General features: G+C 43.5%; 1 protein-coding gene across 4 annotated transcripts in view; it reads left to right on the top strand.

Moving 5' to 3' along the window:
• Window positions 1-21,344, top strand: part of PPP2R5C (protein phosphatase 2 regulatory subunit B'gamma) — an 80,700-nt gene that overhangs the window by 14,813 nt on the left and 44,543 nt on the right. For 2 of the 4 annotated variants that reach the window (XM_069738068.1, XM_069738051.1), the window contains exon 1: window positions 18,329-18,604. The exons of the other annotated variants lie outside the window; for them this stretch is intronic. In XM_069738068.1, coding sequence (XP_069594169.1) covers window positions 18,511-18,604 — 94 coding nt within the window. In that variant the 5' untranslated portion in view covers window positions 18,329-18,510. Of the gene's footprint in view, window positions 1-18,328; window positions 18,605-21,344 lie in introns of those variants that run through there. 4 annotated transcript variants of the gene reach the window in all.

Here is a 21,344-nt window from a genome sequence, read left to right as displayed (position 1 = left end):
AGCAGGTAAGTATGCCTCAGCCCTCTCTCCCCCTCACCCGCCGACCCGACCGTGACTCGAGTATAAGCCGAGAGGGGCACTTTCAGCCCAAAAATTTGGGCTGAAAATCTCGGCTTATACTAGAGTATATATGGTATCTAACCCTTAAAGGCTGTGAAAAAGAAAATTGAAACTATGAAAATGGTGGGGGAGAGTTTAATTGGTAAAATTACTTCAAAATATGCAAGAAAATATTAGGAAACTTTGAATGTGTACCCCAAAATGTCAGTACTAAGTTTCAGCTCGGTACACAAAGAACAGACCCCTCACACAGCTCTGTCGGTGAAAAAATAAAAACATTACAGGCCTCAAAATAATGACGCTAAACAATGTTTTCTCCCTTAGTTTTTTTTATTATTTTAGTGGCATTAAAAGTTTGGTATCCGTATAATTGTACAGACCTGGAGAATTGTTGCCAGGTCATTTCAATTAGACAAGGAATGGCTGGGCGCTTAACGGATTGCCCTAACCTAGCCTAAGAGAAAAAATGCGAAACCCAAAAAACAATGGTGGAATTGCTTTTTTTTTTTTTTTTTTTTTTTGATGGGGTCTTTAACTCTCCCATTTAATACTTGTAAGATGCTTTCTCCTGCAGGACATTGCCTGTCGGACACAGCAGCCGTCTGTCACCGAGCTGCTTAGGCTGCCGAGCCACAGACCCTCTAGGGTGATGTCCACTTGGGCCTGATCCGCTCTGAGTTTTTCCACATTGGTAACATCTGCATGAAATTATCCAAACTTGGTTGTAGAAATGCTGCTCTGCAAAGGGTGAATGACGCGTAGTTTACAGTTTTTCATCAAGACTCCATTTATGCTGTGGACTTTTTTTTTTACACAGAACATGGCCGTGGTTTGCACCTGCTGCAAATTTTCTGCAAATAAATCCATTATGTGAGCACTCCCTACGAGGACCCCTGTCATTTACATTGTACAGGCAGCGGAAGGGTTAGCAGCGTTCTCAGGAATAGTCAATGGCTGATAATGCACTTCCCTAAAATATTTAAGCCCTTCTTTCTATTTATTTGATTAGCATTATTACCACACTCCCCAGCACTTGCTGTCACAGGCATCAATGGCAACTGCCTTGGTCACGGCTCTTCTCCCCATTGTCACAAATTAAGGTTTGCTTTAGGTCTGCCCTTCTTTAGACATCCCAGGGTCTCCACACACCCAGGTGGTCTTCACATACAAGTCTATAGTGTTAATTAGTTGAACAGCTGGCGTTGCTGCATCCTGAGGGGGACCTGATGGTGTGAAACATTGGCACTTTCCTGGGTGAGATGTGCAGTCGGTGAGAGAAAAGGCTCCATCTCTTCAGTAATTGCCTAAACATCATCCCAAGGAAGATATCTGTATCCCAGACGCTTCTCACTTGGTTAACACTTCTTGATGTAATTTTCCTGTAACCTTTTGGATCTGCTGCTTGACTTTTACAAACGTTGTGTCTTTTATAATGTTTTGTTGCACGATGGGTTACATGATTAGCAAACTGGATAAATGCAAGAGAAATTAGGATGCATCTTTCAGAGAAATCTTCTCCTTTCTCCACTTATGAACCACTTCTCCTGAACTCGTCTTTCAACTCTGAACAACTTCCAAATCAGATTTCAGCTCCTTATTAGATGCCTATGGAGAGGGCAGAGGGAAAGTGGCTCTCATCCCAAAGCTGGATTCCCAGCTACATTGCTCATTATTGCTGTATAATCTCCTCCATACTTCTGCTGCTTCTGAACATGTGCTACATAGAGACATGTCTGTTTGTGCTGTGTGCGGGGCAGCATCATGCCAGCTAGTCTCAGCACACTAGCTCAGAGACAACTGAAAATTGCAAAGTCTGCAAAGGGGAAAAGTGTTGAAAAATGCAGAATGCAAGTCAATTAATGGCCAGAAATGTGTTATTCCTCATTTACACAGTCTGGCTTTGTACTGCTGACTTTGTACTGCTGGCTTTGTACTGCTTGTTTGTGGATGCAGCAAACTCTTCTACATCTGCCATACATGCTGTACGTATGCTGTGTACAGGCACTGAACCAGCAGGTGGCGCACCAGCAGAAATGGGAGTGGTGTGTAAGATGTTATATAGCATAGTATCCGTAAAAGGCGTGGGGAGCAAAGTATTGTCTGCTCCTGGATTCATTTCATCAGGCACTACATCCCTGAAGTAGTTTGCATTCTCCGTCTCCTTTCATACTAGGAGTACACACTAATGGTGAATGGTCTCCAGGGCCTGAGGCAAGAAGTTTAGATTGTCCGCGGTCCTTGCAGATAAGGGTTTACAGCAATTACATGCTTTGTGCAGCGCTGCAGAATATGTTGGTGTCATCAAAACGGGAGATATCGGCACTGCTGTGACATTACAGAACAGACGCAGAAGAGAGGAACCTGATCAGGTGATGTGGCTTCCCCAGCGGTCAGCCGATCGGTGCTGATCTCACTTCTTCAGCCTGGTTTATGCCGGACCTTGGGTGTCACAGTTCCATTAGGCTCCTCTTTAATATTTTATTGGTTCAGACAGTTGCGCAATCAGCGATACCAAAAAGTTAATTTATTTTGTTTTACATTTTTATGTAATCCTATTGTCAGGAGCAAAGAGCAGTAGGAAAGTCACCTTCCCATACTTCAAGCGGCATCTAAGAGGTTAAACCACTCTGATGATGGAGCCAACTGTAGAGCGCAGCTTCTGAGCCCGCTTAATATACACATTGTGCACATCTGCTGTATTTATAAACTTCTTTTCAGCCAATGGAAACTAGGGCAGTGTGAGCCCCCTGTGTGCCATGCACACAATGATTGGCCAAGTTTCGTAAGGTTGGTGTCGGCTTTGTCTCCAAAACCCAGCACTTATCTGAGTAATCTGGATCTGTCTCCTATAATCTCTGGTGATTAGAAAATCAATCTGGAGCTGGCTTCTCTAAACCCTGGCGATCAGTTGATTGATCTGCATCTGTCTTTTCTAATCACTGGCGATTAGATCTATCCAGAGCTGGCTTCTCTAATCCCTGGTGCCCATTTGATCTATCCAGGTCTGGCTTCTGTAATCCTCGGCACCCACCTGATCCATCCTGATCTGGCTTCTGTAATCCCCGGCGCCCACGTGATCCATCCTGATCTGGCTTCTGTAATCCCCGGCGCCCACGTGATCCATCCAGATCTGGCTTCTCTAATCCCTGGCGACCATTTAATTTTTCCAGATCTGGCTTCTCTACTCCCTGGCTTTCATCTGATCTATCCAGATGTGGTTTCTCTAATCCCGGTTGCCCATTTGATCTGTCCGGGTCTGGTTTCTCTAATCCTTGGCACCCTCCTGATCTATCCAGATCTGGCTTCTCTAATCCCTGGCTTTCATCTGATCTTTTCAGATGTGGTTTCTCTAATCCCGGGTGCCCATTTGATCTATCCGGGTCTGGTTTCTCTAATCCTTGGCACCCTCCTGATCTATCCAGATCTGGCTTCTCTAATCCCTGGCGCCCACCGGATCCATCCAGATCTGGCTTCTCTAATCCCTGGTGCCCACCTGATCCATCAAGATCTGGCTTCTCTAATCCCTGGTGCCCACCTGATCCTTCAAGATCTGGCTTCTCTAATCTGTAGCTCTCATCTGATCCATCCGGTTCTGGCTTCTCTAATCCCTGGCAATGAGCTGGGTTTCCTAGGAGAAGGATGGTTTGGAGACCTGAATAGATGGGCAATGTCCAAATTGCAACTATTAGGCTGTGTGCACACGTTGCGGACTTTTCACTATAAAAACGCATAAAAAATGCATACATTATGCATCCCATCATTTAGAATGCATTCCGCAATTTTTGTGCACATGATGTGTTTTTTTTCGCGGAAAAAAAACACATCGCGGTAAACGCAGCATGTTCATTAATTTGGCGGATTTCCCACTATATCATTGCATTGGGAAATCTCCGGAAAAAACGCACAAAGAAAGCGTCAAAACCGCGAAAAAAAACGCATGCGGATTTCTTGTAGAAAATGTTCGGCTTTGCTCAGGAAATTTCTGCAAGAAATCCTGGACGTGTGCACATAGCCTTAGAGTTCTTCCTCATGTATATGTGTCCTGAATGGGGTGACCCCCTTTATGATTTGGATAAATGTTGTCCTGTCCTCTCTCTTTGGTATATTTATACAACAGAGGTGTCCTGGCTCCAACCCCTTCATCTACCACCTCAGGGGTGCACAAGTCTTGGTTGAGCGCCAGAACCCCTTTGTCCCTTCTGTTTTCCGTCACACATTGAGGGGACTCCTGTGAACAGTGAAACCAGTTCAGAGTTTATTGATGCTACCACTATGAAGAGACACCCCGTGCGTGGTGTTGGTGACGGCGTCCCCTCGCATTCATGTGACAGCTGCTTTTATTTTTTCTTAGCTTGGGAGTTGCTTTCACAATCTGCCATATTAACCGTTTCTCCCCTTTCATTTTGTTAAAATCTCATCTTGGGCGGAAAAGCCTATTAAAGGCCTCCTTGTCTGTTCTTCTCTTGGATCCTTTAAGCCCAGCCCATGTGGCGTTGTCACATCCTCCAATAAATTCTCGTACTACAGCTTTAATTTCTGCTGTTTCCTCTCACACCTCTGTATCCTGGTGAATGGGGTTTACTGTGGTCACACCTGAATTCTTAGTTTCCTCGTGTATTTACTTCTGCAGGTTCTCTCTGAGTCCAACTCACTCAGCAGGCGCTGGCTGTGATCAGATCAGGGAGGACTCCTGTCCTGACAGGTAGTGGAAACAACAACTGATGACAAAAATTGGGGTCCTATAGTGTTAACAGTGGTATTGAGGACGTGCGACCAATGCTTCATTCTCTGTAGGAGTGGTGGTCACACATGCTCACAACCGCTCCAATCACAGAGGGGACTTTGAGACCATCATACAATAGGTTGGGGACCCAGTGACCATACAAATCTTGTGGAAAAGGTGACACGCGCTGTTTATAGGACAGCACCTAGGTGGCAGTATACGCAGGAACTGGAGGCGACTTTCGTATAGGAGAAATAAAACTGGAGTTACCTGTCTGTTGGGAATGTATTTATAACCTCTCCAGCCTGTCATACATTGGTCCCACAACCTGTAGTAACTTCAGGCTGTGAGCCTCTGGACATCATGTTGGGAAATGTTCTGTTTAGAGCAGTGACTTCACCAGCAGAATAGTGCGTGCAGCTCTGGAGCATAATATAGGATGTAACTCAGGATCAGTAATATAATGTATGTTCACAGTGACTGCACCAGCAGAATAGTGAGTGCAGCTCTGGAGTATAATACAGGATGTAACTGAGGATCAGTACAGGATCAGTAATGTATGTACACAGTGACTGCACCAGCAGAATAGTGAGTGCAGCTCTGGAGTATAATACAGGATGTAACTCAGGATCAGTACAGGATCAGTAATGTAATATATGTACACAGTGATTGCACCAGCAGAATAGTGAGTGCAGATCTGGAGGATAATACAGGATGTAACTCAGGATCAGTACAGGATCAGTAATGTAATGTATGTACACAGTGATTGCACCAGCAGAATAGTGAGTGCAGATCTGGAGGATAATACAGGATGTAACTCAGGATCAGTAATGTATGTACACAGTGACTGCACCAGCAGAATAGTGAGTGCAGCTCTGGAGTATAATACAGGATGTAACTGAGGATCAGTACAGGATCAGTAATGTATGTACACAGTGACTGCACCAGCAGAATAGTGAGTGCAACTCTGGAGTATAATACAGGATGTAACTCAGGATCAGTACAGGATCAGTAATGTAATATATGTACACAGTGATTGCACCAGCAGAATAGTGAGTGCAGATCTGGAGGATAATACAGGATGTAACTCAGGATCAGTACAGGATCAGTAATGTAATGTATGTACACAGTGATTGCACCAGCAGAATAGTGAGTGCAGATCTGGAGGATAATACAGGATGTAACTCAGGATCAGTAATGTATGTACACAGTGACTGCACCAGCAGAATAGTGAGTGCAGCTCTGGAGTATAATACAGGATGTAACTGAGGATCAGTACAGGATCAGTAATGTATGTACACAGTGACTGCACCAGCAGAATAGTGAGTGCAACTCTGGAGTATAATACAGGATGTAACTCAGGATCAGTACAGGATCAGTAATGTAATATATGTACACAGTGATTGCACCAGCAGAATAGTGAGTGCAGATCTGGAGGATAATACAGGATGTAACTCAGGATCAGTACAGGATCAGTAATGTAATGTATGTACACAGTGATTGCACCAGCAGAATAGTGAGTGCAGATCTGGAGGATAATACAGGATGTAACTCAGGATCAGTAATGTAATGTATGTACACAGTGACTGCACCAGCAGAATAGGGAGCGCAGCTCTGGAGTATAATACAGGATGTAACTCAGGATCAGTAATGTAATGAATGTACACAGTGACTGCACCAGCAGAATAGTGAGTGCAGCTCTGGGGTATAATGCAGGATGTAACTCAGGATCAGTAGTGTAATATATGTACACAGTGACTGCACCAGCAGAATAGTGAGTGCAGCTGTAGGGTATAATACAGGATGTAACTCTGCATCAGTAATGTATGTACACAGTGACTGTACCAGCAGAATAGTGAGTGCAGCTCTGGAGTATAATACAGGATGTAACTCTGCATCAGTAATGTATGTACACATTGACTGCACCAGCAGAATAGTGAGCACAGCTCTGGAGTATAATACTGATTATAACGTATAAAACCTTTGCGATAATTTCCGTGTAATTTTCCTCCAGTTAATGATGATTGGCGTTGCAGGAGCTGACCTGCATTCAGTCCCTACACCACTTTTTTTTTTTTTTTTCATCCGTGCCGATCGCTTGAGGATCTGCACAATGGGGAAACTTTTAATTAAAAGACTGAGCTTTCGCTTTATTGTAATTGACATAAATATTTGTTTGTTTTCTGTGATTGACAGTTACATGGACCTGTGCCATCCTCCTCTGAGCTGCTCATAAACAAGTGCTCAGCTGAACATACATGTGTATTGTAATGGGATGAGACATAAGCGTGTACCCGACCCTTCCAGCAGCAGCTTATCCTCTCAGTCCGTTACAGCATGGGGTCTGGTATGAATAATCTGATATGACAGATCCTCTCTTCCATTATTTCATGAATTGCCCTCTGCCCACATTGACAACTGGGTCCTACTGGCATGAGCCCCCTCACAGGTGGCATAGGATATCCTGAAACTGCCAACCCACGGCCGTTGTACGTCCTGCATTTTTATCCCTAATTGCCCTTTTAAGGGTTAATACTGGACCTCTAGGCCACCGGTTTGTGCTTGGCGTATATCTGAGTACTGAGACCCCCAATTACTAAAACAAATGGTCATTATTTGTGCCTATAGATGTTGAGAAATGTACAGATAATGGAATTGTCTGACCATGTGTGTGATCGGTCACACATCGCAGTGTCTGAGCAATAAGATCTAAAATGTTCTGCAGATCAAGGTCGTATTTTCTACTTATTGGAGCTAACAGAACGAAAACCGGATTAAAGGAAACCTGCGGGGTGCAGCTAAATATCGAGGAGATGAGCTGCAGGTGTGGACCAGTCCAGGCCCTCCATAACCTCGCCGGTCAATTGGAGGAAGTGGACGCAGCCAGGGAGGAAACGTGACATGCGTTATTTCCATTGTCTTATGGAAAGGGAACATAGAAAGAAGAGGGAGCCATGAAAGCACCGTGCAGGCGGCGGCTGCAAACCATCAAAAGACCAAGCCCGTATTATCCTCCAGAAATAGCTTTATCCCCGCGTTACCTGAGCTCCTCGCACAAAGGATTAGTGTACAATAAATTGAGAGGAGCACACGTGCGTGCGGAAGATTGCATCACTTCATAGTGGTGTTATTCTGCCTTCCTAGTTATGTTTGTAGCATCTTACTGTTAGGGGAATTGCATAAATAGCAATTGCTTTTCCTTGGAAAGCTTACAGTATGTGCTTCCACTATCCTGCTAGGATTTGTCTTGGTTAATTTACTTGCTAAGGGTTAAATCAAACCCGATCAAATGATGATCCCAAACAGTGTCTGCACCAAAATATGCAGCAATGACCTGTTGTGATCATGCCTTTGCTGCTTTATTTTTCCATATGCTGTTCCTCCTTTTTTTTTTTTTTTTCTTTATTAACCCCTTTACCCCCAAGGGTGGTTTGCACGTTAATGACTGGGCCAATTTTTACAATTCTGACCACTGTCCATTTATGAGGTTATAACTCTGGAACGCTTCAACGGATCCCGGGTTATTCTGACACTGTTTTCTCGTGACATATTGTACTTCATGATAGTGGTAACATTTATTTCATATTACCTGCATTTATTTGTGAAAAAAAAAACAGAAATTTGGCGAAAAATTTGAAAATTTCGCAATTTTCCAACTTTGAATTTTTATGCAATTAAATCACAGAGATACGTCCCACAAAATACTTAAAAAGTAACATTTCCCACATGTCTACTTTACATCAGCACAATTTTGGAACCAAAATTTTTTTTTTTGTTAGGGAGTTATAAGGGTTAAAAGTTGACCAGCAATTTCTCATTTTTACAACACCATTTTTTTTTTTTTTTTTAGGGACCACATCTCATTTGAAGTCATTTTGAGGGGTCTATATGATAGAAAATAACCAAGTGTGACACCATTCTAAAAACTGCACCCCTCAAGGTGCTCAAAACCACATTCAAGAAGTTTATTAACCCTTCTGGTGTTTCACAGGAATTTTTGGAATGTTTAAATAAAAATGAACATTTAACTTTTTTTCACAAAAAATTTAATTCAGCTCCAATTTGTTTTATTTTACCAAGGGTAACAGGAGAAAATGGACCCCAAAAGTTGTTGTACAATTTGTCCTGAGTATGCTGATACCCCATATATGGGGGTAAACCACTGTTTGGGCGCTTGGCAGAGCTTGGAAGGGAAGGAGCGCCATTTGACTTTTCAATGCAAAATTGACTGGAATTGATATGGGACGCCATGTTGCGTTTGGAGAGCCACTGATGTGCCTAAACATTGAAACCCCCCATAAGTGACACCATTTTGGAAAGTAGACCCCCTAAGAAACTTGTCTAGATGTGTTGTGAGAGCTTTGAACCCCCAAGTGTTTCACTACAGTTTATAACGCAGAGCCGTGAAAATAAGTTATTTTTTATTCCCACAAAAATTATTTTTTAGCCCCCAGTTTTGTATTTTCCCAAGGGTAACAGGAGAAATTGGACCCCAAAATTTGTTGTCCAATTTGTCCCGAGTTCGCTGATGCCCCATATGTGGGGGGAACCACTGTTTGGGCGCATGGGAGAGCTCGGAAGGGAAGGAGCACCATTTGGAATGCAGACTTAGATGGAATGGTCTGCAGGCGTCACATTGCGTTTGCAGAGCCCCTAATGTACCTAAACAGTAGAAACCCCCCACAAGTGACTCCATATTGGAAACTAGACCCCCCCTAAAGAACTTATCTAGATGTGTTGTGAGAACTTTGAACCCTCAAGTGTTTCACTAAAGTTTATAACGCAGAGCCGTGAAAATAAAAAATCCTTTTTTTTTTCCACAAAAATTATTTTTTAGCTCCCAGTTTTGTATTTTTCCAAGGGTAGCAGTTGAAATTGAACCCCAAAAGTTGTTGTCCAATTTGTCCTGAGTACGCAGATACCCAATATGTGGGGGGGAACCACCATGTGGGTGCATGGCAGAGCTCGGAAGGGAAGGAGCGCCATTTGGAATGCAGACTTAGATGGATTGGTCTGCAGGCGTCACGTTGCATTTGCAGAGCCCCTGATGTAACTAAACAGTAGAAACCCCCCACAAGTGACCGCATATTGGAAACAAGTTCCTTGGGGGGTCTAATCTAGATGTGTTGTGAGAACTTTGAACCCCCAAGTGTTTCACTACAGTTTATAATGCAGAGCCGTGAAAATAAAAAAAAAACCCTTTTTGTTTTCCTCAAAAATTATTTTTTAGCCCCAGTTTTGTATTTTCCCAAGGGTAACAGAAATTGGACCCCAAAAGTTGTTGTCCAATGTGTCCTGAGTACGCTGATACTCCATATGTTGGGGTAAACACCTGTTTGGGCCCACGGGAGAGCTCGGAAGGGAAGGAGCACGGTTTTTCTTTTTCAACGCAGAATTGGCTGGAATTGAGATCGGACGCCATGTCGCGTTTGGAGAGCCCCTGATGTGCCTAAACAGTGGAAACCCCCCAATTATAACTGAAACCCTAATCCAAACACACCCCTAACCCTAATCTCAACGGTAACCCTGACACACCCCTAACCCTAATCCCAACCCTATTCCCAACCGTAAATGTAATTTAGCCCCAATCCTAGCCCTAACAGGAAAATGGAAATAAATACATTTTTTAAAATTTTTCCCTAACTAAGGGGGTGATGAAGGGGTTTTGATTTACTATTTATAGCGGGTTTTCTAGCGGATTTTTTTGATTGGCTGCCGTCACACACTAAAAGACGCTTTTTATTTGCAAAAAAATATTTTTTGCGTTACCATATTTTGAGAGCTATAATTTTTTCCATATTTTGGTCCACAGTCATGTGATGTCTTGTTTTTTGCGGGACGAGTTGACGTTTTTATTGGTAACATTTTCGGGCACGTGACATTTTTTTGATCGCTTTTTATTCCGATTTTTTTTGTGAGGCAGAATGACCAAAAACCAGCTATTCATGAATTTCTTTGGAGGGGGGGACGGTCGTTTATACCGTTCCACGTTTGGTAAAATGGATAAAGCAGTTTTATTCTTCGGGTCAGTACGATTACAGCGATACCTCATTTATATCATTTTTTTTTTTTCTGTTTTGGTGCTTTTATATGATAAAAACTATTTTATAGAAAAAAATATTTTTGCATCGCTTTATTCTGAGGACTATAACTGTTTTTATTTTTTCTCTGATGCTGTATTGAGGCTCGTTTTTTGCAGGACAAAATGACGTTTTCAGCGGTACCATGGTTATTTATATCCGTCTTTTTGATCGCGTGTTATTCCACTTTTTGTTCGGTATGATAATAGAGCGTTTTTTTTGCGGTGTTCACTGAAGGGGTTAACTAGTGGGACAGTTTTTATAGGTCGGGTCGTTACGGACGCGGCGATACTAAATATGTGTACTTTTATTGTTTGTTTTAATTTAGATTAAGGAATGTGTTTATTGGAACTATATATATATATATATATATATATATATATATATATATATATATATATATATATATATATATATTTTTTTTTTTTTTTAATTATTTATTTAGGAATTTATTTATATTTTTACACATGTAATTTTTTTTTTTTTACTTTGCCCCAGGGGGAACATCACAGTAAAGTGATAGATCGCTGATCTGACACTTTGCACAGCACTGTGTCAGATCAGCGATCTGACGTGCACTCATAGAGGCTTCCCGGCGCCTGCTCCGAGCAGGCGCTTGTAAGCCACCTCCCTGCAGGACTCGGATGCAGCCCCGTGGCCATTTTGGATCCGGGCCTGCTGCAGGGAGGAAGGTAAGAGACCCTCGCAGCAACGCGATCACATCGCGTTGCTCCGAGGGTCTCAGGGAAGCCCGCAGGGAGCCCCCTCCCTGCGCGATGCTTCCTTATACCGCCGGAACACTGCGATCATATTTGAAAAAAGCGAAGTATGTTCATTAAATTTACGATTTTTGAGTTTTTCCCGCTATTTAATGCATTGGGAAGCTCCCCCCCCAAAAAAAAAATAGAAAAAAACGCATGCGGATTTCTTGCAGAAAATGTCCGGTTTTGCTCAGGAAATTTCTGCAAGCAATGCTGAACGTGTGCACATAGCCTTACTCTCCCCCACATGCTGTTTTTTTTTTTACTTTATTTTTCCTGCAGGTGTTTTTACCAAACTATGTAAGTGTCCTTTCAGCACAGAGGTTTTCCCATATTTGTAGGTTCCAGCAGTCGGACCCCCCAGCGATCCCAAGAGCAAGGGTCTACAGAACTCTTTCTGAATGAAGGTTGAGGAGTGACTACTCGCAGCCTTTAGCAGCCTATTTGTTGCTTGGAGCCTTGACTTTCAAGGAAATACCAGCAAATCTTGGAGGTTTACTTAAATTTACGGGACATTGATGCCGCCTCAGAGGTCTACTTTATTACACTTGATCTTGACGCAGTCCTCAGAGGCCTACTTTACTGTTCGAGGCCTTGGCTGTGCAGTGACTACTTGTAGCTCTGAGTCCTGCATTGTTGCTCTCGGTTCTTGTTTTCCTGGTTATGTGGAATTTCGGTCCCTTAGAGAGAATGTCAGCAGGATTTCACCCACCCATACACCCCCCAAAACCATTTATTTGTGCTGATTGTTCTTTCAATGACAAGTCCAGCAATACCGTTACATGTGCGGTCCTACCCTCCATTACTCAGAAATCAGTGTTTGATGGTAGATCTGAAACCTCAGTCACTCCAGCTCTATTCCCAGCCCAGTGCTGGTTCCTCCTGTTTGAATGACAACTCCTTTTCCTGCAGTCACACAGTTGTTGGCTGTCAGTCAAACCATCAAACCAGTGGAGGTAGTGCTGCGTTGGGAATAGAGCTGGTGTGACAGAGGCTTCATATCTACCATCAAACACTGATTTTTATGTAACGGAGGATTGGACTGGCCATGTAATGGTATTGTTAGACTTGTCTTTGGAAGTGCCTCATGCACATACAGCTCTGGCAAAAATTGAGACCACCACATCAAAACCCTGTCATGGGCAGCCCAATCTCCAGACCTGAACCCCATTTGAAAACCTCTGGAATGTAATCAAGAGAATGATGGATGGTCACAAGCCATCAAACAAAGGAAGAACTGCTTACATTTTTGCGCCAGAAGCAGTGTGAAAGACTGGTGGAAAGCATGCCAAGACACATGAAAGCTGTGATTAAAAATCATGGTTATTCCACAAAATATTGATTCCTGAACTCTTCCTGAGTTAAAACATTAGTATTGTTGTTTCTACATGATTATGAACTTGTTTTCTTTGCATTATTTGAGGTCTGATAGTACTGGGGGTGTTTTTATTTTATTTTATTTTGACCATTTTTCTTTGTCAGAAAAAAAATACAAAATGTATTACTTGGAAATTCCGAGACATGTTGTCAGAAGTTTATAGACCATTTACATTTTACTCAAAAATATACCTATAAAGAGAAAAATCAGACAATCTGAACATTTTGAAGTGGTCTCTTAACCCCTTTCTGACCTCGGATGGGATAGTATGTCCGAGGTTAGATCCCCCGCTTTGATGCAGGGCTTCGGCGGTGAGCCCGCATCAAAGCCGCGACATGTCAGCTGTTTTGTACAGCTGACATGTGCGGGCAATAACGGTGAGTAGAATCGCCATCGACCTGCCGCTATTAACTAGTTAAATGCCGCTGCCAAACGTTAACAGCCCCATTAACTACCACTTCCGGCCGCGTGGCCGGAAATGTACTCATCGCCGACCCCGTCACATGATCGGGGGTCAGTGATGAGTTGGGATAGTAACCATAGAGGTCCTTGAGACCTCTATGATTACTGATGCCGGTTTGTTGTGAGCGCCACCCTGTGGTCGGCGCTCATAGCAAGCCTGCAATTCAGCTACATAGCAGCGAACTGATGATCGCAGCTATGTAGCTGAGCCGATTGAGTTGTGCCAGCTACTAGTCTCCCATGGAGGCTATTGAAGCATGGCAAAAGTAAAAAAAAAAAAAAATAATAAAATGTTTACAAAAAATTAAATATAAGAGTTTAAATCACCCCCCTTTCGCCCCATTCAGAATAAAACAATAAAAAAAAATCAAACCTACACATAGTTGGTGGCACGGATCTATCAATAGAAAAAAAGGATTAACCTGATTGCTAAACGGCGTAGCGAGAAAAAAATTAGAAACTCCAAACTTAAGTTTTTTTTGGTTGCTTTGACATTGCGTTAAAATGCAATAACGGGCGATCAAAAAAACGTATCTGCACCAAAATGGTATCACTAAAAAGGTCAGCTCAGCACGCCAAAAATAAGCCCTCCCCGACCCCAGATCACGAAAAATAGACGCTACGGGTATCGGAAAATGGCCTTTTTTTTTTTTTTTTTTTTTTTTTTTTTTTTTAGCAAAGTTTGGAATTTTTTTCCACCACTTAGATAAAAAATAACCTAGACATGTTTGGTGTCTATGAACTCGTAATGACCTAGAGAATCAAAATGACATTTAGTGAACCTAGCAAAAATGCCAAACAGAAAACATGCATGGGATTGCACTTTTTTTTGCAATTTCACCGCACTTGCAATTTTTTTCCCATTTTCTAGTACACGTCATGGTAAAACCAATGATGTCGTTCAAAAGTACAACTTGTTTCCCAAAAAATAAGCCCCCACATGGCCATATTGACGGAAAAATAAAAAAGTTATGGCTCTGGGAAGGAGGGGAGTGAAAAACGAACACGGAAAAAACGGAAAATCCCAAGGTCATGAAGGGGTTAAAGGGAACCTGTCACCCCCAAAATGGAAGCTGAGCTAAGCCCACCACCATCAGGGGCTTATCTACAGCATTCTATATGTATATTTTATTCCTTTCGGTGTCGCTATGGTTACCGACTGTACTTCTGGGGTTAAACACATCTTTCATTTCCGGTGGCCAACGCTATTTAAACCTACTGCTGGCATTTTGTAATACGCCCCCTGAGGAAGGAGTGTGTCCAAAACGTACGTTCGGCTGAGTGCACAGATCCCGAGATCCCCCATACCTGTGCAGCTTGTAAGGTAATGCCTACTTCTTTCGGCTATGCACATACGTACATGGCCCTTAGTAGTTAAGTATTTTCATCTAAGTGTGCTGCCCTTTGTTTTTTGCACTTGCTGTTTATTGACTACCTGTGGTCTGTAACATTAGGCAGACATCTATTACCACCTTCTCTTTTTGACTATCTCTCCTGACCGGGAGTGACTTATTTGCTATTGTCTAAAGGGAGTAAGGTGATGGGTGGTTCCCTGCATCCGTGCACTCTTGTTTCTTGTTGTACCTGTTTACAGTGGTTGCACTTTGTGTGCCATTTTTTAGGCCTGTATTATTCTCTGTCCTATTTATTGTCTCAATAAAGTATTTGCATATTATGACATCTATGGACTATTTTGGTCATTTTTTTTTTCTGGCTTCTTTGCCCCCTCCCTGTGTATCTATGCTTAGTGACTAGTCCACGTGAATACGTCCATTACTATTCAGCAGGCTACTATTATTATTATTATTTTAATTTGAGTTGATGATTTTTTCTAAAGTATTGGTCATGCTGATTTTTCTTTGAGTTTTTTTTTTATCTAGCATTCTGTAATGCTGTAGATAAGCCCCCGATGTATCCTGAAAGATGAGAAAAAGAGGTTATGTTATACTCACCCAGGGGCGGTCCGGTCCGGTTCTGATCCGATGGGTGTCGTGGTCCGGTCCGGGGCCTCCCATCTTCTTACGATGACGTCCTTTTCTTGTCTTCAGGCTGCAGCTCCGGCGCAGGCGTACTTTGCAAAGTTACTGGTTGGGTGAAGCCATTTATTGTATAACTACTGTGTTTTCTCTTTTTAAATCATAATGACAAACAAACATCCAAATGAATCTGATCAAAAGTTTACATACCCTGGTGATTTTGGCCTGGTAACATGCACAGAAGTTGACACACAAATGGGTGTGAATGGCTACTAAAGGTAACATCCTCACCTGTGATCTGTTAGCTTTTATGCACACACACTGATTACATGCAGAGTGAGTTTCTGGGATCCAGTCAGACTCTTGCATCTTTCATCCAGCCACTGACATTTCGGGGCATTCCAGAATGCTGTATGTAGATAAGCCCCTGATGCTGGTGGGCTTAGCTCACCTTCGATTTTGGGGGTGGCAGGTTCCCTTTAATTTTGGCCAGAGCTGTATAAATAGTTTGGGGGTGAAATCCTGCTGACATTCCCATTATGGCTGTAATGATTGTGGTGTTGTCGGCTGGTGATCTGCAGTGAGAGGGCGGTGGAGTTATCAGAGGTCGACCCTCATTATTCCCCGAAATGGCTTAATTTCTTGTAATTCTCCCCATAGCCTAGTGAAGAGTCTTCCCCTTATAAGCAAAGGCCTTCGGAGGTGCTGAACGTGGATTTTACATATTGTGGGGTTCCCACTGTATAATGAAACTTTCGCCAGCTTTCTGTTGGATCTTATTTCAAACCTTTTCAGATCTTTGCTGTAAGTAAATGTAAATCTCACTTAAAGTCCAAAGAATAAAAAGAAAATCTGCGTGTTTGGCAAGATGCTGTGTGGAGGAGTCTCCTTTGACCAGATGTGTGCAGCCATAACTTATGGTCCGTAGGAGCACGTTCACATGGCGCTGCATCCATGTGCTGTTGATGGCGATGTAACAGATGCGAGGAGATAGGCAGAACTCTAATTCTGTTGCCAACTTTTTTGTAATTTCATGCAATATAATCTGGGGTGTGTTAAAAATTCACTTATTTTTGATTTTTGCTTTTCCAACTTGTATTTAATGTTCCCCGTATGATGCTGGAGAAGACGTCCTTTGGGAATGGATAGTTTTATAGTTTTTTGCTTTATAACCGGAGCTGCCACAGAAGCCTTTGCTGACTGGTGCTGCCTGTCTGCTGCCAGTAATGTGCATGGTCCGGTCAAACCCAGCAGCTTGGTCCGGTGGCCTGTCGTCCGTTGATCACTTACTCCTTTACCATGTTTGTGACAAATAGTGTTCCAGCAAAGAGCGCACCATATTGGGTCTAAGAACATATCCCCATCCTCCATAAGTGATCACTGTTATGTGATGTGTGATTGCCCAGCATCCTCAAATAGGGTGCAAAGGGTTAATTTTTGCACATCTTGTGTATAAAGAGGATAATATTATCGATTACGGGGTTGTAACATTTTGATTGTGTTAATCAGGTAGTGTATATGCTATGGATACAGGGTGGTGTCGGGTGGCAGATTCAGTACGGCATTGTGATACTGATGGGGTAGTAGATGCAATGCTGGTGTCAGGGAGTGGATACACTATGGCTGCAGTACTAGTGCCGGAGAGTGGATACACTATGGCTGCAGTACTAGTGCCGGGTAGTGGATACATTGTGGCTGCGGTACTACTGTCGGGCGGTGGATACGTTGTGGCTGCAGTACTACAGGCGGGCGGTGGATACGTTGTGGCTACGGTACTAGTGTCGTGTACTGGGTACACTGTGGCTGCTGTGCTAGTATTGGATAGTGGATACTTTGTGGCTGTGGTACTAGTGTTGAGTGGGGAATATGTTGTGGCTGTGGTGCTAGTGTCGGGTGGGGAATATGTTGTGGCTGCGGTACTAGTGTCGGGTGGGGAATATGTTGTGGCTGCGGTACTAGTGTCGGGTGGTGGATACGTTGAGCCTGCGGTACTAGTGGTGGGTGGTGGATACGTTGTGGCTGTGGTACTAGTACGGGGTACACTGTGGCTGTGGTACTACTGCTGAGTAGTGGATACGTTGTGACTGTGGTACTAGTGTTGGTTAGTGGATACGTTATGGCTGTGGTACTAGTGCCGGGTGCGGTAGATACGTTGTGGCTGCGGTACTAATCACGGGTTGTGGATACATTGTGCTTGCGGCACTAGTGTCGGGTGGTGGATATGTTGTGGCTGCGGTACTAGTGCCGGGTGGTGGATACATTGTGGCTGCGATACTAGTGTCGGGTGATAGATTGTGGCTGCGGTACTAGTGGCTGGCGGTGGATACATTGTTGCTGCGGTACTAGTGGCTGGCAGTGGATACGTTGTTGCTGCAGTACTAGTGTCGGGTGGTGGATACTTTGGTTGCGGTACTAATATCGGGTGGTGGATACATTGTTGCTACGGTACTAATGGCTGGCGGTGCATACGTTGTGACTGCGGTACTAGTGGCGAGCGGTGGATACTTTGTTGCACAGGACTATTCTTTTGCCTTCCTTTGTGACCAGTGCTCCCCGTCCTTATTGTGCAGCAGTCCTTGCTTCTTCACGTCCCTTTAACCCTCCCTCCTATCACTCAGCTTTGGGGACAGATGAGGAGGGGGCTCTCGCCTTGGTCCCTCCTCTTCTGGGGTTTGTTGTGTTCCTGGTGAGTTTCCAGCACCTCTGACCTCTACTCCCCCAGTGTCATGCAATCAGAAAAAACAAAGTTCTACTTAAGTGGAGGTGGAGCTCGTCCCCTGTCCGTCCTCTCTATTCAGCAACGGCCAATCAAATCCTCCTTTCTATTTGTAGTTTTTAGTGTCATTTTCAGTGTCTGGGTTTGGCCAATCAGCCGCCTCCTGTTTGGTGACATCACCGGCTCCAGCCCTGTTCCCTCCAGCTGCAGACCTGCCCCGCTTCCTTTCTCTCATTTTTTTTTTTTCTTTCTTTTTTTTTTTTTTTTTTAATAACTAAAATGGAGTCGGGATCCCTGCCTTAAGGAGAACGCTGCTGTTTTTTTTTTATCCTCCTCTCCGGTGGGTTTTCTTTGATGCTGACATGTAACGAGCCTGCGAGCAGGATGGTGGTAGACGCAGCGAATGCCAATGGCCCCTTTCAGCCAGCAGCTCTGCTCTATATCCGTGGTGAGTTGCATTTTTTCCTTCCTCCCCTGATACAATAGTGAGGGCTTCATTAATAAGTACCTATTGTGGAAGAGAAGCAGGAAGTGCTCCGCCAGCTTAACCCTCCAGCTCCCAGGCTGGGCGCAGAAACCCGGATCCCGCCAGCTCACATTTAACCCTCTTAATGCTGCCTTTTACTGCTTTCTTGTGTATTTTTTTTTCATCCCCTCCCCCTTCTTCCTTCTTTTCTCTGAGCTCTGCTGCTTGTGTGAAAGGATGTGAAATCGGGAGGCAGGGGGCTGCCAAGCCTGGAAATGCAGACAGGAGACGTCCACACCAATGTCATATCAAGCTCCTCTCTCCCCCATGTTTGGTGGTGGAAGCCGTGATCACATGAATTAAACAATAATCACGGGACTCGGCCATTTCTATGATCCCCGCTCGTTTCTATATTTGGACTCCTTACGGGTGGGACATCTTTGTTCTGTGATGATGCCCCCACCTTTATTTTTTGTTAATGCATTTGCACAAACTGTACCGGGGCATCTGTATATTGCATTGTGCATAGCAACATGAAGGAGTTAATTTTTGGAATCCCCCCCCCCCCCGTAAAATGTTGTATTTTTGGACATATTGAAGGTGCATGAGTACACGAGCGCATATTCCATAGCAATGTACACGGTAATCGTAAAATCTAATCTCAAAGCTGTCGGTCTGCTGACTAGCATGATGGGTCTTGTGGTTTGGGACGACACATGTTGAATCTCATGTAATGGGCTTGTGTCTTATCGGGGGCCCTATATTGGTCCTGATTATTAGGTATATAGGAATTCTTTCCGGCTGTTGATGTTTCTGTGTTGATTGACGATTCCAGATGCTGAGTGTTGTCATACTGATGTTGTGGTTTTGGGATCCCAGGATAATGAGATGCAGTCGGGGATCCAGTGTGATTGTATCATTGGTTGGCTCTATTACTATGCGATATACTTCTTTGTTTTTTGCTTTTTAATTGGAATTTTATTACCTGTAAGATGTCTGTTGGAGATGGATAATAGAAGACCACCACCAATGTGTATGGTGGGCTTCCTGACGCTCCCCCAACAGAAGACGTCAAACAGACCAGAAGCATTAAAGGGAACCTATCACCCCCAAAATGGAAGGTGAGCTAAGCCCACCAGCATCAGGGGCTTATCTACAGCATTTAGGAATGCTGTAGATAAGCCCCCAATGTATCCTGAAAGATGAGAAAAAGAGGTTAGATTATACTCACCCAGAATGCTGTAGATAAGCCCCTGATGCTGGTGGGCTTTGCTCACCTTCGATTTTGGGAGTGACATGTCTACATGCATATGGGGGGTCGAGAAAGTTGTCACCGGCCGCTATCTAAGGTATACAACGCTTTTTATTCACCTCCCAAGAGGGACACCAAAGCCAAATGTAAAGTATTGCGTCTCCAGCACATGCCTCAATGATCCACTTTTTGTTGTTTCCTTGGCCCCTGATCTTTTTAGTTTCTTAAAAAAAAATTGATTGGTTTCAATTCCATCTTTTAGTTCTCCGCTTGTCAGTAAATGGGAAAATATTTACAAGCTGAAAACTGTATGTAATGTTTAAAAAAAAAAACCAAAAAAAAAACAAACAACCCTTTCCATAGGTTGTGTCCTACATAAATCATCAGTGGTTATTCAGGTGCGCAGACCCCGCTGATCGGTGAGCTTAAGGATTGACTGCTTTGGTTGGTAGTGTTTGGGTCTTCTGGTGGGGTTATTGGACTCGTAGACTTTCTGAGCCCATATGCCACTCTTAAACAATTTTATTCTTAAACTTTTTTTGTCTAGGTTACCAATCACCACTGCTGTGTAGCATGCTTACAAGCTCGTTTTAATAGATCCCTGTAGCGTACAATCTGTCCCTGCGCTCTTCTCATGTAGCTGCAGGATAGGAGAGCACATAGTTCAGACCAGTGATGCAATCTCGCTGCTGGTCAGAATGGTCAATCTTTGGGAGAAAAAGATGCTGGGAGGCAGAGGAGTAGCGCACTACCAAAAGTGAAACTTTAGAAAGACCTTTTTAACCCCTTAATGACTGCCAATACATCCTTTAACTCAGGGGTCCCCAACTCCAGTCCTCAAGTCCCACCAACATGTCATGTTTTCAGGATTTCCTTAGTCTTGCCCAGGTAATAATTGCATTACCTGTGCAATGCAAAGGAAATCCTGAAAACATGACCTGTTGGTGGGCCTTGAGGACTGGAGTTGGGGACCGCTGCTTTAACTGACCTGAGATATAAGAGAATAGCCTCCCCATACAGGTGACAATTCAGCAGCTGTCGGCTGTACACTATAGCTGACAACTTGCTGCATTAGCCACGATCAGTGTTCACACAGTCCATATCTGTCTAACCCCTTAGATGCTGCTGTCAATAGTGACTACATCATTATAAATGGTTAACAAAGTGTGGGGGCTTCCTCTTTATCCCAATTGGTGCCAACCGATCATGATTTTGTGGTCCTGATGTTTGCCAATTCACGACCAAATAGCGGCCTTAGAGTCTGACGGCTGTTGTAACCTGTTAAGAAGTTAGAGGCATTTAGGTGGTAAAAATACACTCTTTCATTTGTCATGCCACTTTGCATTAATTCCTAAAAAGCACCTGAAGGGTTAATAAACTACCTGACAGTAGCTTTCAATATGTCAGGGGGTGCGGTTTTTAAAATGGTATCACTATTGGGGTTTCCCAATATATGGATCTACTACAGGC

This window comes from Ranitomeya imitator, chromosome 1 (assembly GCF_032444005.1).
Source record: "Ranitomeya imitator isolate aRanImi1 chromosome 1, aRanImi1.pri, whole genome shotgun sequence".
Lineage (NCBI taxonomy): Eukaryota > Metazoa > Chordata > Amphibia > Anura > Dendrobatidae > Ranitomeya > Ranitomeya imitator.
The sequence above is the reverse complement of the archived record's forward strand: the minus strand, read 5'-3'. Positions and strand labels throughout refer to the sequence as shown.